This window comes from Lepidochelys kempii, chromosome 23 (assembly GCF_965140265.1).
Source record: "Lepidochelys kempii isolate rLepKem1 chromosome 23, rLepKem1.hap2, whole genome shotgun sequence".
NCBI classification, from domain to species: Eukaryota; Metazoa; Chordata; order Testudines; family Cheloniidae; genus Lepidochelys; species Lepidochelys kempii.
Genome location: NC_133278.1, coordinates 7,147,210 through 7,162,640, shown reverse-complemented (window position 1 = coordinate 7,162,640; position 15,431 = coordinate 7,147,210). Strand labels below are relative to the sequence as shown.

At 48.6% G+C, this 15,431-nt stretch overlaps 1 protein-coding gene across 2 annotated transcripts in view; it reads left to right on the top strand.

Annotated features, from left to right (window-relative positions):
• CLPTM1 (CLPTM1 regulator of GABA type A receptor forward trafficking) overlaps nt 1-15,147 on the top strand; it is a 53,828-nt gene extending 38,681 nt beyond the window's left edge. For both annotated transcript variants that reach the window (XM_073321916.1, XM_073321917.1), the window contains exons 7-14: nt 1,070-1,190; nt 3,050-3,294; nt 4,685-4,778; nt 5,655-5,845; nt 7,634-7,729; nt 9,037-9,172; nt 13,785-13,952; nt 14,468-15,147. In XM_073321916.1, the coding sequence (XP_073178017.1) occupies nt 1,070-1,190; nt 3,050-3,294; nt 4,685-4,778; nt 5,655-5,845; nt 7,634-7,729; nt 9,037-9,172; nt 13,785-13,952; nt 14,468-14,757 (1,341 nt within the window). In that variant the 3' untranslated portion in view covers nt 14,758-15,147. The remainder of the gene's footprint in view (nt 1-1,069; nt 1,191-3,049; nt 3,295-4,684; nt 4,779-5,654; nt 5,846-7,633; nt 7,730-9,036; nt 9,173-13,784; nt 13,953-14,467) is intronic.
• Nucleotides 15,148-15,431: the final 284 nt, after the last annotated feature.

The following is a 15,431-nucleotide window of genomic DNA, read 5'->3' as shown; positions in this document are numbered from 1 at the left end:
CTAAAACCTAGCAGAACAAATAGAGTTCTTATGGGTTTTAAATTGTAAAAAAAAATCTCCTAGTTTTGATGTGTAAAAGATTCATGAATTTACTTGTGCCCTTCTCCATCTAGCTGACTTGTACAATTTATACTCATGGGGGCATTCTGTGCCAAAAATTAAAAATTCTACACACAATTTTTTAAAATTCTGCAAAATTCGACACATTTTATTTGTCAAACTAACACTATATAATCGCACCAGTTTCAATTATTTTGGTAATTTATTTCAAAATACCTGTCAGCAAGTATGTTTGTAACAATACAGACAGACACAAATTCCCCCAGGAGTAGAGAGTTCAAGAAACCCCTGTGACAACCCAGTTCCTGTTTCTCTGCCCCCCAGAGTCCAGCCAGGGGGGCCAGACACCCACAACCCCTCCCCTCCCAGAGCCCAGTTGCAAGACTCCCCCCTTGCCCAGACACCCACCTTCCTCTTCCCCATTCCCACCCCACCCCCAAGCCTAGGGATCCAGAGGGAGAAACAGTCTGATGCTTGGTCCCAGGAACTGCAGCTGTGAGGAACCTCTAGCTCCCTCTCCCTCCCTCTAGCAGTGTCTTCTATGTGTGAGCTGGGCTCTGCCATGTCCAGTGACCCCTAGTGGTGGCTGTTAGCACTGCAGCTCATTTCTGTGTGGGAAAGGAAATTCTGCGCACACATTAATTTCTATAAAATTGTGCATTGCACAATGACGCAGAATTCCTCCAAGTTTATCTCCTCTAATCTATCTACATCTGCTGATGTTTGTCCGAGATCTAGATGAAACTGTCTTCCCCTTTGCCTCCCTCATGGTCCTAAACTCGTCAGGTCCTTCCATCCCTGTCAGGTGGTCTCTCTAGCTGCATTGTGGAAGTCCAGTGCCTTTATCTGTGCATCCTTTCCCCAGGACCAAATCCAAAATTACCTACAGTTCCAAATCTAATGAGCTGCATTGGATGTTTTTGTATACGTGGTGCCCTCTTGCTATTGCTAGAGCAGTGAAATGCCCCAGCACCCCTGTACCAAATGTGACTTTGTGTTCTTGTTGCAGAGAGCAGAAGACTTCGGCCCTGTAGAGGTGATCTCACACTGGCACCCTAATCTCACCATCAACATAGTGGACGATCATACTCCCTGGGTGAAGGGTAGTGTGCCACCGCCTCTGGACCAATGTAAGAATTTGGGATATGCCAGCACTTCCCATTCTCTGAGATGCCATTTTGAAACGTGTGCTTTTGCTCGAAGAACTCTTCTTTTCAGAGCTGATCTGTCTGGTTCTTATAGCTGGTCTTGCCATCTCCTCCCATCACAGTTCTCTGCAGAGTTTTCCTCTGTTATTTGCCCAGTTTGGGGCACTTGTTGGAATGTAGTAATTGCATGCGAGTGGAGTTGGTTTTGTCTGCTTTGGACTAGCTTATTTTCTTCAGAATACTTGTGGATTGGGCAGTTGAGGGTTTGGGGAATGGAATATTGGAGACTTTCCCTCTAGTCCAGTAGTATAAATTCCTCTGAGTTGGTAGTAACTAAATTGTTACCATCTATTCATGGCCTTGTGAGTAGGCTGGAAGGATTGGACTTTTAGCAGGAAATGTTGGTAAACACTGATTTCAACACACACACACACAAGACTATTTCCATCAATGATACTTTGCCTACCTATCAACATCAATGAAGAGAAATGCTGCTTGAAAACTTGAGTCCAACCGTAATGTGCATAAGACGGTGTTAAATGCCAGCATTAGCAGAACTAGAGCAGAGCACCTTTTTAGGGACCTTTAACTTTCTTAATCTCAACATCTGGCATTAAATAATTGTCAAACACCTCCCTCCATAATATCCTGCAACTGTGAAAAAAGAGGTAAAAATTGGATAAACGCTTAAAGAAATAAGCATTGATATCTGTCAAAATTATTTTTAAAAATGCAAATTGAATTCCGCCAAGCCTACTTACGGGAAGTGAGTTAATGGCTTCAGTGCAGCATCTAAGAGGCAGGTGTTCACAGCGCACAAAAAAAAACAAAACAAAACCAATTCACCCTTGTAATTGGGCCCCTGTGTTGCCTGTCTCAGTGGCAACCCAGGACTGAATAGGTCATGGAGCTTAAACTCTCACCAGGTGGCCCACTAAGTAAGGACTCTGTTACTTTGTCAGGGAAGGACGTATGTGGCAGACTTACCCTGCTGCTCCCCACGCACTACCCGTTCTGACAGGTTTCAGAGGAACAGCCGTGTTAGTCTGTATTCGCAAAAAGAAAAGGAGTACTTGTGGCACCTTAGAGACTAACCAATTTATTTGAGCATGAGCTTTCGTGAGCTACAGCTCACTTCATCTGATGAAGTGAGCTGTAGCTCACGAAAGCTCATGCTCAAATAAATTGGTTAGTCTCTAAGGTGCCACAACTACCCGTTCTGTGGCTAAATGAACATCCGTCTCCAGCGTTGTTAGACTGGCACTATCCATCAGTTTGAGATTCAAATCACGAAGAAAATAGCTGGCACCATAAACTCCCCAGAAGCCAGTTTGATATTTTGGAATTCTGCAAATGGCCTAGTTTCCAGAGGGTGTTAATTGGATGCTGTCAGACTGCTTTTAATACCTGAGTCTGAGCTTGGTCAGTAATATACACAGAGGGAATGGGTTTGAGCTCTGCAAGACAATGCTGTACTTAGTTGGGCACCAAGAGAACAGTGCTATATTCTCCCATTCCTCTGTGGAAAAGCAAGACCCCCCCCCTCCATCGCACTCTGGCAGTCACTTAGTGCTCAGAGTAGCCTGTATGCAGCAGGAGTTGGCATCTTTCTCCTGAGGGAAGGCCGGGAGGTTCAAGCTCCATGTGCAGCCAGCTGTACAGAAGCAGTTGCTGGTCTGGGGTTCCCTGCTGGTGCTGGTCTAGGATGGTTTCTGTAGTTGCAGGATGAGGTGGGTCTCCCTCATTATCTGTCCGAGTGCATGAAGGTAGCTTTCTTTGTGCTATCCCCATCCCTGTTTGCGCTCTCAGGCCTGTCTCTGTGCTCTCTCCCATTGCTGCAGATGTGAAGTTTGATGCAGTCAGTGGTGACTACTACCCCATCCTCTACTTCAACGATTACTGGAACCTGCAGAAGGATTACTTCCCCATCAACGAGACAGTGGAGCGGCTGCCTTTCCGCCTCTCCTTCTGCCCACTCTCGCTGTGGCGCTGGCAGCTCTATGCCGCGCAGAGCACCAAGTCCCCATGGCACTTCCTGGGCGAGGACTTGTACGAGCAATCTGATGAGGAGCAGGATTCTGTAAAGGTTAGACAGCCTTGACAGATCTCCTCTGGGTGGGTTTTCTCCAGCTTTGCTTTTGGTGGGTCCCTCTCTCTGCCACTGTCCGTAGAAGTCCCGCAGGGCTCTGCCCTAGGCTCGTGCCTCTCCATCCTTTCTGACCACAGTCTCATCCACTCGTAGAGCTTCAACTGCTGTCCCTATGTGGACGACTCCCAAATGTACCTCTCCACTCCTGGTCTGTCCCCCTCCATCCAGTCCTGTCTTGGCCTGGCTTTCCAACAGCTCCTCATTTCATGCTGTCAGCGTAATTTTAACATAGCCAGACCTGAGCTGCTGCAGTAAGAGTGACTGAGGAGCCTGAACCCCAAATGGCAAAGTCACTTCTGAAAATGCATCTTAGGCCCCTAAGTCATTCAGGCACTTTTCAGAACATTCCCAAATGGCCTACTGATCCCTCTCCTCTGGCCCAGACATAACCACCATCTGGGATCCCTTTCCATTTTCTTTTCCTATCTGTGCCTCCTGTGACTGGGTACAACAGGACAGGCCCCAGGATATTGTTGCTGAGGAAACAGAGGCCAGCGTAGTCAGCGCTGTTCTGCTCTGAAAGCTGCTCTGTCGAAATGGTGTCAACCGTCACCAGATTTACTCTTGGATCTTGTCTCCCTAGCTCAAGACAGGCCAGGACTCCCCCAATTGTTAGATCAGTGGGGCTCTGGGGAGCTGGCAGTGGGATGCAAGCCCTCCTGCTCCGTCCAAACTGGATGACCTTGAAGACTAGAGTGACAGAAATGGGATGAAATTCGATAGTACAAAGTGCAAGGTCATGCACTTAGTTTAATAATAAGAATCTGTGCTACAAGCTGGGGGTTCATCAGTTAGAAGCGATGGGGGGCGGGGGGAGAGGCCTGTGTATGTGGGTCGATCACAGGATGGCTGAGTCACCAACCAGTGTGACGTGGCTGTGGAAAAAGGCAAATGCGATGCTAGGATAATAGGCAAGGCATTTCCAGTACGTCCAGAGAACTATTAATGCCATTGTATAAGGTACTGGTTAGACCTCACTTAGAAGGCTGTGTGCAATTCTGGTCATACATCTTCAAGAAAGATTAATTCAAACTAGAACACAGCGGGCCTTGCTCAGTCCCTGGGTGAGTACCCACAGTATCCCATACACTTAGATGTAATGTAACTTCCTGTTTCCTGTGACTCTGAAATCTGTTGGCATTTCTGCTTTCCCCAATTGTTCCTCCTAATGCATCTCTTGGTTGGGTTATTTTTCCACACACGTACTGGCTCCTGTTGGTCCACCTGAAACCCTCAGTTCTGTCTGGATTGCCTTCTCTGGGTCCCTTTGGGTGAGGCCTGGCCGGAGGGGCGGGATAGGCCCTTCACATCTTTGTTCTCTTTTCAGGTTGCTCTTTTGGAGACCAATCCATATCTGCTGGCTTTGACCATTGTCGTTTCCATAGTTCACAGCATATTTGAGTTTCTTGCCTTCAAAAATGGTAAGTTCCGCAGTGCAGTGAAGATCTCCTCTTTTGGCTCCAGCCCTTACTCCTCTTAGGGAGGGTTTTTAACCTGGATCTGCATTGGCCTTTGCAGAGTTATTCAGTGCCCCTTGTTGGGGTGGCAACATGAATGTTAGAGGAATGTCTGGGGCAGGTGAAGAGCATGGATGTGACTAAATGGAAAACAGTTGTTGTCACTTGGGCCCAGGCTGTCCTGTGCTGAATTGCTGAAGCCCCATATAGCTGACTAGCTGACCTGTCCCTCTGCTACCTGCCCTAACTCTCTGCACTCTGCTCCTTGCCATTCCTCCCCCCACACACCCCACCCCACCCCCACCACCAATGTGCTTGAGGTCAGGAGGAGCACTCTCCATTCTGCCAGCCACCAGTTTCACAAGACTCTTCTCAGCTCTTGTGAGGCTTGCAAACTTCAAGTGCTTCCCTTACAAAGTCTGTGGGCAGCAAGTTGCATGCTTCTGACGCTGCTGGGAGTTCAGTCTGTATAATGACCCCATGATCACACACTAGCCATACATCTACTGGCCACAGGAGAGTCTGTATTCACAACATAATGGAGAGGGCAAAGTCAGTGTCTTGCCAACACTGGATAGGTTTCTAGCCAGGTTCATCTGAACCACCTTCATGGCGCACAGAGCTGGGCTGGCCATTTTCTTCCTACAGCTGGAATATAGAACACAACTCACTCCCACTCATGGAAGTGAAATGCATTTGCAAGTAGACCTGTGCGTTGCTCCTTTCATAAGATAGAGGAGAAAGCTGGAAATTCCTCCCTGCAGTGGGACTCCAGCTGCCCCTGAAGGGCCCCCTGTGCTCAGGAAGTTCTCCCTCTATGCTCTTTTCTCTGGCTCCTAGATATCCAGTTCTGGAACAGCAGGCAGTCGCTGGAGGGGCTCTCCGTCCGCTCTGTGTTCTTCGGGGTATTTCAGTCACTTGTGGTCCTTCTCTACATCCTGGACAATGAAACTAATTTTGTGGTTCAAGTCAGCGTCTTCATTGGGCTCCTCATAGACCTCTGGAAAATCACAAAAGTCATGGATGTCAGGGTAAGTGCGTGGCTCATTGCACTAGACCAGCAGTTCTCAGCCCACGGGCCACATGTGGCCCAATTAGCGCACAGCTGTGGCCCAGCTCAGCTGTGTGCTAAAGGCTGGTCCATATGCCCAGGGTCCGCCAGGTTCTCCGCAGCCTTATGGGGAGGAGTCGGGGCTGCCGGCCCATCCCATGTGGTGGGAGTCCAGGGTCGGGGCAGCTGTGCAGTGTTGGGGGTCTGGGGCAGCCGTGTGGGCCCCACAGGGTCGGGGGTCCGGAGCTGCTGCTGCCCTGCCACCCGGCCCCTGCGGCCCAAGTAATACATTGTGGGCCACATATGCACTAGACTGAAGGGATGCCGTGTGTAGGAGACCCAATTCTCCACCTTGCCAGTGTAAGCAGGAAGTGAGTGAGTATGAGATCCGTCCCTGTTTGCTCCACACTTCTGGGCTATGATTTCTGAGTGGGCCATTGAAGTTGCTTCCTTTGTAGCCCTTTGGGAAATGATGTGGAGAAGAGGTGAGTGTTGCTGCATTCGTGAAGATGTCGAGGGTCGGCTGTTGCTGATCTGCTCTAGGAGCCTCGGGCTGCTGTTGAGAGGACTCCACTCCCTGAGGAATCTCTCTCCGGGTTCCAGTAGGCATCATGCATCCAAGGATCGTAGCTGAGGGATTGCATGAATAGATTTCACCCCAGCACTGCAGTGGGATTTTGGCAACTTGGGTTCTGTTCTGCGCTCTGCTCACAGTGTGACGGTTCTGTTCACTCCTGGTGACTTATTCGTTACGGTGACCCTGCAACCTGGAGAGATGGGGGTCTGTCTGGAACAGTTGTGTGCTGATGAAAACTGCCCGTGGATTGCAGACATGACACAAACAATACAGTTATTCAAAGCAGCTGGCCTGCCTTCATCTCCTGTTTAGTCTGCGAGTAGTAAAACTGCATCCCATGGGCAAGCTAGTGATAGAAAGGTCTGGGAGGTAAAAATCTACAGAATCATCATTTCAGTGGTGTCACTGCCCCGTGGCCGGGGGACTTGCTGCCACCCAGCTCCATGTCCTACCATCAGTGGAAATGTTGATAATAGTGTCGTCGGAAATGGGTTGAGTTGAGTAACATTCGAAAGCCTGTTCTCCCACAAACCCAGTGGTGCCAAACATGACAAACTGTGAACAATTTTAGAGAGAGAGATTCAAGAAAATGCATAAAAATCAGTGTGTTTTAATTGCACTTTAACACAGGGATGCGTTGCTTCCGTAAAAAGACACTGATCTTTGGTCATCCTAGGGAAGTTAGCCTTGACATGTAGGACTGAAAACACTTATTCATCAAAGTAGTTATCTTCAGCGTTCTCTGTCTAGGGCATCACTGCTAGACACACTGATCCTCGTCTACGCTGCACTTGCACAAGGCAGGTGGTGCATCTGGTCTCTGCACACGAGCATTTGATGACCGAAAGGATTGATTCAGGAGCGCAGGGTATTTCACACATAACTGGTGTGTCCATCCTCCAAGACCCATCCAGGCCTGATATGTGAAGGTAGTTTTTGATGCACTAGTTTGTGCTGGAACTATTCTGTGGCTTAATAATTTGCCCTCTTGATAGACCTTGATACACAAGGCCTTGTGGGGGAGGGAGCTACATAGTCTGCTGTGTGGACAATAGACACTATCCTTTAGTGATCATGTGGAGCCTCCCCTCCCAGCTAGGCTGCCTTTTCAGGAGGGTCCCTCTTGGGACAGGTTGGTGGCCTTTATTATGTACTGCCTCCCCTATAACTCCTGCTCTTGTCAATAAACAGCTGGATCGAGACAACAAAGTCGCTGGGATTTTTCCACGTTTAACCTTCAAAGACAAATCAACATATATAGAATCGTCTACCAAAGTCTACGATGATGTAAGTCCAATGCATAGCAGAGGATTTCCTTCAGCGCATGGTAGGATCCCTCTGGGAGGTGGGGGCCCAGGGTAGTGTGGGTTAGATTCCTACGCCATTGGACATGGGACCCCCTGACTTGGGAAAGGGGACCCAGGTATACCCTGCATTAGGATCCTGCTCCCAAAAGAGGAGGTGCCCTGGATAACGTTTCCCTGGTCATCCCTTCTAGCTTATTCCTTGGGAAACTGCTATTCTCCCAGCAGGACACAGCACCTTGCTAAGCTGGGCTGCACTGGGATCTGCAAGAGAGCTGAACCCGCAGCACCTTCTAGTTGTTGGCTTGTTTGCCTTGAGTTCTGTTCCTCCTCTCTGTTGGATGTGCGTGTGGGTCTTCATGTGTCCAGTTCGCTACTCCCCTTGGTCTATCTCTTCTCTGACTTCTGGCAGCTGCTTGAGTGATGCATGACCTCCATTTACCTGTCTGCAGCCACAGTATCCCTTCCATCAGCTCAGTGCATGGCCCAGTGTCCACACTAGGCCCTGCAGCCCCAAGTTTCACCTTTCAATCTTTTCCTTCTGGCATGACTGCAGGTGTTGGGGCGTAGATGTCGTTAAGCCACGTGTGTGTTGGTGCAGCCCCACCCTCACGCAGCTGGTAATCTCAGTAAAATGTCAGTCATGAACTGCTAAAGGGTGCCCTGCTTTTCTTGGCCACTCTGCTGGTCTGATCCCTGGAGTCAGGGAGGGTAGTGTATGGGTGTAGCTCAGTGGCTTTATAGCTTTTTGTATTGGTGACCCCTTTCACACAGCAAGCCTCTGAATGTGATTCTTCCCCCCCCCATTTAAAATGGGGGTGTAATTTAATGGGGGCTAAGAGCTGTCAGTGGTTACCTTGTGACCCCCAGTTTGAGACCCCCCCTGGTAGCTCTACCAACCCCTAAGCCCCACGTCTTTGAGAGATGCAGCCCCGGGAGTGACAAGTGTGTTCAAGGGGCCATGGAGGACACTCACTCCTTGGTGGCTGTGATGGCGGAAGGGAAAAAGGATGGTGACCCTGCTTCCAGCCCTGCTGTGGTGCGGTAGCGAGTGAGTGAGAAGGGATGTGTCTAGCACCTTGTGACCCCATGCATTGTTCAGAAACCCCCTTCTAGCGAGAGTCCCTCACTGTGAAGCCGGGGCTTGAGAGCCAGCAAGGCAGCAGGCCTGCAAAGAGGTGGGTATGTGACTAGCTGGCCCCTGTACCCTCAGGGCCCCCTGCTCTGATCCTGAGCAGGATTCTGTGCAGCTCCCAGCTGACCAGTCACCTTTGAATCTCGCCTCCCCAGATGGCGTTCCGGTATCTCTCGTGGATTCTCTTCCCCTTGCTCGGCTGCTATGCTGTGTACAGCTTGCTGTACATGGAGCACAAAGGCTGGTACTCGTGGGTCCTGAGCATGCTCTATGGCTTCCTTCTGACATTTGGTGAGTAGCGCCCACAAGGCAGCGTTCTGGTTGCATGAGTTTGCTGGAGTCGCTGGGCCCCGTCTGAGGCCTCCTGACCCCCTCCCAACCTCTTGCGCCCAGCTTCGGGGTCTACCCACACTCGGGGAAGGCCGTGGATAATGCTGTGCACATGTTAGAGGCAAATCACGTGTGTCTGGCTGGAATTAGGATGAGCTTTCAGCGGAGAGAAGAGGTACTGAGTTGCACTTACCAGTAAAGAGCCCTCCGGCTTCTGATATCCCATGCAAAGGGCCTGGCTTCACATCAGCTGTTTGGGAATCATTAAGAGAGAGATAGATTATAAGATAGAAAATATCATATTGCCTCTATATAAATCCATGGTACATCCACATATTGAATACTGCGGGCAGATATGGTGACCCCATCTTAAAAAAGATCTATTGCAATTAGAAAAGGTGTACAGAAAAGGGCAACAAAAATGATTAGGGGTATGGAACAGCTTCCATATGAGGTGAGATTAATAAGACTGGGAGTTTTCAGGTTGGAAGAGAAACGACTAAGGGGGGATATGATCGAGATCTATAAAATCATGACGGGTGTGGAGACAGTAAATAAGGAAGTGTTATTTACTCCTTATAACACAAGAACTAGGGGTCACCAAATGAAATTAATAGGCAGCAGGTTTAAAACAAACTAAAGGAAATATTTCTTCATACAATGCACAGTCAACCTATGGAACTCTTTGCCAGAGGATGTTGTGAAGGCCAAGACTATAACAGCTCAAAAAAGAACTAGATAAATTCATGGAGGATAGGTCTATCAATGGCTATTAGTTAGGTTGGGCAGGGATGGTGTCCTAGCTTCTCTTTGCCAGAAGCTGAGAATGGGTGACGGGATGGATCAGTTGATGATTACCTGTTCTGTTCATTCCCTCTGGGGTACCTGCCATTGGCCACTGTTGGAAGACAGGATACTGGGCTAGATGGACCTTTGGTCTGACCCAGTAGGGTCGTTCTTATGTTCCATGGCTGTCTCTCATGCACACTCCCATGTTGTGTCTCACGATCCAGAGCAGATGGATGCAGTCCCCTTGTTTCTTTGTTCCTGTCTCCTAACCCCAACTTGGAAGCATGCCCTTTCCCCCAGCTGCAGCCATGCGGTATTCTGTATAGGCACCTCCAATTTCATTTCCCACTCTGGGTGTTGACATTCCCCTTGTGCTTCGGCTGCAGTGATTAGGTTGCACTGTCCCTCACTTAGTAACGCTTCTAGTCTGTTCCTGGCCATATTCCCTGCTCTTGGGGGAGCTACTGTAGCAACTTCAGACTCTGTTAATCTTCAGCTTCTGTTTCAGAGAGGTTCTGTTTCCTGCTATATCCTGCACATTGGCAGTGCATGCTGGTGAACTGCTGGGCAACTGCCTTTTCTGTGTAGGTCAAAGTCCAGCCTTGCTAGTTTGAACTCGGGTGGAACTGGTTCTGCTTAAATGAACTGATGGAATCCAAGCAGGCTGTGATCATAGAAGCTGTTCCCAAGATTGCAGTGTCATCCTCACGTAGGCTTAGTCTACACTGCAAAGTTTTGCCAGCAGAGCTCTGTTCCCTCGGAGGGTGGAGAAACTCACATTCCCTAGCCAACGTAGCTATGCCGGCAAAACCCTTGGTGTTAACACAAATACACTGATACACAAGTGCTTCTGGTGGCAGAGCTGTTTAGCTATGCTGGCAGAACTCCTCCTGGTGGATCATGCTGTCCCCACATGGGGGCTCTGCCAGCGAAGCTCTCCCAGCAGCAAATCTGTAGTGTAGACAAGCAGCTTGGGTCTCAGAGAAACTCACCTACGTGCTCACCTGCATAATCCCCGCCCCGGCTTCAGCTCGTTTCCTAGGGCCAGGAGGGGATTTGGAGCTGTGCGTTGTTTTTCCCCCATGGGCAGTTATCAGTGGGAGTTCCCCAGCATTCCTCAGATTACCCAGTATTCCCCAGTGCAACATGACTTCTTACAGTGCTCCCTGTTTCCTTTATCTGGGCCCAAGTGTTTCAAGATGGAGCCATTGCTCAAGACTTCTGGCCCCTTTGTTTTTCTTGACGTTTGACTTTCAGTGGCTGGGCTGCTGACTGCTCTGGGGCTTAGGCCTTGTCCATACAGCCAGTTGGTGTATGGCAAGCAAGGGAGGAATCTGCAGGGCACCAGCTTGCTGCACACACGAGTCCCATGTGCTCATTACTATAGCACAGTGCCAGAGTGCAGCTTAGCACCCTGCACTCTGAAGCCGCTGTAGCAGTGACAGTGTGATGAGTTTACTGTGTGCAAAGCTGGTGTGCTGTAGTTGCATGTCCTGACTTGACATGTAGGTAAGTCCTCTGTCTTCGTTCTGTGTCTAGGACAGAGACCATCTGTAGGGGGAGGGAACGTGAAAGGAAGGTTCAAGTTCCCGATTGATTTTTCCCACATCTTCTAGTTTTTCTTGATGCTGTCTTCTCCCATCTTCCCCCTCTGGGCAACGTGTGGGTTGTTCCCATTGGAAAAAGTTCCCTGAACACTTGAAAGAACCTGCTGTATCCAGCTGAGCTTCCTTTCTCTTCCAGTGACTTCAGCTGTTCATTTTCTGCTCCAGAGCAGAGCATTCACACTAAGGCCATGTCTGCATTCATCACAAGGCCCTGCACGTTCCCCATTATGCTGCCACCGTGGAGCCTTCGCAGTCCACGACAGCTGCTGGTTTCAGGTGGAGCCTGTGAGAAGGCCTCTGGCTGTCCCTCCTGCAGCATGGGCTAAAATCTCTGATTTTTAAAAAAAAATCAGATTTTCAATTAGATTTTTTATTTAAATACAAAACATCTTTCTTCTTAAAACCAACACTATTTAAAATTCAATGTGCAATTCTGACATCCTGCATTAAGGGCTAAACCTACTATAATCTATTAAAATCACTAAAATTAAATAAATAGTAATCAGTTTCTATGTGCTGCCAAACTTTTAAAGAAAGTCAAGCCACTGAAATGGTGGAAGTCCCTGGCTAAGTGCCTGGACCCTGAGTTTACTGAAGTGATTTTGACAGCAGTGGTCACCTCTGCAAGTGCAGAGAGAGAGTTTTCCTTTGTCTCCATTTATTCAACTGGTTAATTCAGAGCTGAGAAACCGATTGGGAGTTGAAAAGCAGGAAAACTTGTTTTCCTCTTCCAGTCGATGAATAAAACCAAGGTGAGAGGATGAGATCTATTAGTTCTAAAGTCTTGAAGGCCATAGTGACCAGAAATTGGTTAAATTTACTAGCTACAGATAATACTTCCTTTCTTCAGTAAATCAGTTTTAAATACATAACACATTTGGTAAACTTAATTTTTACCCTTATATATCCAGTACATGTAAAGTAGTTTTATTTAACTACTGAAACAATCTTTAAATGCTGGGATTTTTTTTTTGCATTTTTAATTGGATTTCAGTGTCCATGCAAATACAACTTGAGATAAATCACAAGTAAAAATTAATCCTATAGTAAATAAGAAACATTGTTCACCATTTTCTCACAGAATAGAATAAAAATTAAGAATCTGAATAAATGTATGTTAAGCTATATAACTGGTTAGAATGTGTATACGTATGGTGTATCTTCCGGGTTAGCCAATAGAAACATCAATGGAATATAAAGGCTGTATAGTTAGTTGCAAATCAACATGTTTTAATTGTTACCAACCAGTGAGAATTGACCGTTCTTTAGGAAAAGAACTAAACAGTGCCAATGCAAAGCAAGATTAAAATCGGTGATTTAAATCAAGGTTTCCTGATAAGTGATTCAAATCACTCCACTCTGACCTGCAGTCTCTGGTCTGCAAGGCTAACGTGACCTCCCTTAACTAACATGTTGCAATTTACCCACAGAACACCCGACCTGCATTGAAAACCAAACTCCCTTTGTTTTCACTTGCTTTGCTGCTGACCAGCCTCCCTATTGCTCCCTGTTCCTTTCAGATTCCAGGCCAACTGGTCTTTCTTTTAAAGCACTCCCTGGGCTTGTGGCAGCCTGCCTCCCTCCTCCTCTCTGCTTCCCACTGTCCTGCTCTTAGCATCAGCTGCCTCCGGCCCTTCATGTAATCTCACCACTACTGGATCAGGAGCCTTCTTCCTTGCAGGAGCCTGCTGCTTTGAGCAGCCTTCTTGTATTTAATAGATTTTAAGGCCATAAGGAACCACTCTGTTCATCCAGTCTGATCACCTGCCCAGCGCAGGCCAGAGAATCCTGTCCAGCCTAGCAGCTAGCAGTTGGACTAGCGCACACCAGCCTGGGTTCAAGTCAGGAGGAATGCACTCCGTCCGTCAGTAACTTGTTCAATGGGTGATTGCTCTCGCTGCTAAAAATGTGACTCTGCCATTTCAGATAGCTGAGAAGGTTTCTCCTCCCCGCCTCTGCCTCGGCTATTTATTCTTGGGACTCTGTGTGGTGAACTCTATAGAGCTTTATGGCAGAGCTGCTGTGAACAAGGGTTGCCCTCATTTCTGCCAGGATTTAACTCCATGGCCTGGGCCAGCTGCTCTGCTGGCATCCAGCCTGTCCCAGACATGCAGTGTACATTCCTTGGGGGGCGTTAGCCTCGTGGCCCACCACCTGACTTCTCTCTTTCTCCCCAGGTTTTATTACGATGACTCCGCAGCTGTTCATAAACTACAAACTGAAGTCAGTAGCCCATCTGCCCTGGAGGATGCTCACTTACAAAGCACTCAACACCTTCATCGATGACCTCTTTGCCTTTGTGATCAAAATGCCCATGATGTACAGGATAGGCTGCCTCCGAGACGGTAAGGGGCTCAGTGCCAGCCTCTCCCATCCCCTGCCATTATGTGTAAGGATGGCAGTGCGTCTCCTTTACGACTGTGTCGGAGAGGCATGGGGCATGCTGTGCTACTGGGGATGGGAGTGTAGCATGTCAGTGTGTCTCCATAGCCAGTGTGGGGATCGCCAAGGCTTAGCTGGGACCCTACTGGTGTCTGATCCCAGCACTCAAGACCCCACTTCTTTCGGCTTATTGCAGCTGCATGGCACTTCTCCCACTGAGCCTTCCAGGAGTCCAGTGATGGCTGGCCTGTGAGTTCCCCATGCAGCATGAGAAAAAAGAGCTTTCTGCCTCAGGGTCTCAGCATTTCCCTTGTGGGCTGCAGCTGAGCTATTCTGTCACTCGTGCCTGGGGCTCTCTTGCCAAGCAGCTCACCAGGCACTTATAGGCCATGGGGGACCAAGAACTGGGCAGTTCAGATGTGTGCATCTGGCCTGGGGTTTGCCTGCTGTTTACGCTCGCTCTGCTCTCCTCCCACAGATGTCGTCTTCTTCATTTACCTCTATCAGCGCTGGATCTACCGGGTGGATCTGACGCGTGTCAACGAGTTCGGGATAAGTGGGGAGGGCCAAGTCCCTCAGCTAACACAAGGTACCACTTCGGCGGACTGTGCCCCAGCACTGCTACCCGATGGGGAGGCAATGAGCACCCCGGGGGTGATAAAGGAGGGCCTGGCTGATGGCTCCCCTGCACCAGTAATGGAAGGCATGGCCGATGGCTCCCCTAGGGCCCAGACGGAGAAAACAGCAGAGGACAAGAAAAAGGACTAACCTGCTCTCACTTTAATTTTTAAAAAAAGCCCCGTGGATACTGGACAGAAAGCGAAGGGGGGGAGCTGCTGTGGTCCTCTGGCTCCAAAGCTTTTTATTTTCTATTCCAGTAACTTTGGGGTGGGTGGGGATTGAGAATTTGGTGACATTCCTGTGATGTGCTGTATCCATGGGAGAGAACCCCCGTATCTCTGTATTTAAAGTCAAACTCATCCAGTAATCATTGTGAGCGCCGTTCCATTGTGCAGGTGTTTAGGACATTAAGGAGTTTCTCAGAGTTGTGTCTCTGTTTCATAAAGAGAGCTGATTATCCGAACACGTCCCATTTCTCATCATTGCACTCTACTATGGACTCTGGATTGAATAAATTCATATGGGTGTTAAGTTAAACTTTGCCCTCTTCTCTTTCATCTCTCTGCACATCTGCCCTGGATGCAGGCTCCTCTAGGAACATAGGAATTGCCAGACTGGATCCGAACTGAGCCCCATCTAGCCCAGCCACCAGCATCAGCTGCTTCAGAGAAAGGTGTGAGAACCCCTAGTAGCAGAGGTGGAATAATCTCCTCTCCTCATCAGGTCTCATCCTGGTCTCTAAACTCTGAAGCCAAGGTTTAATATCTCTCCCACATGTATGGGTTTTTTTGTTAATTCCCATAAATGTCCAGTCCCTTTTT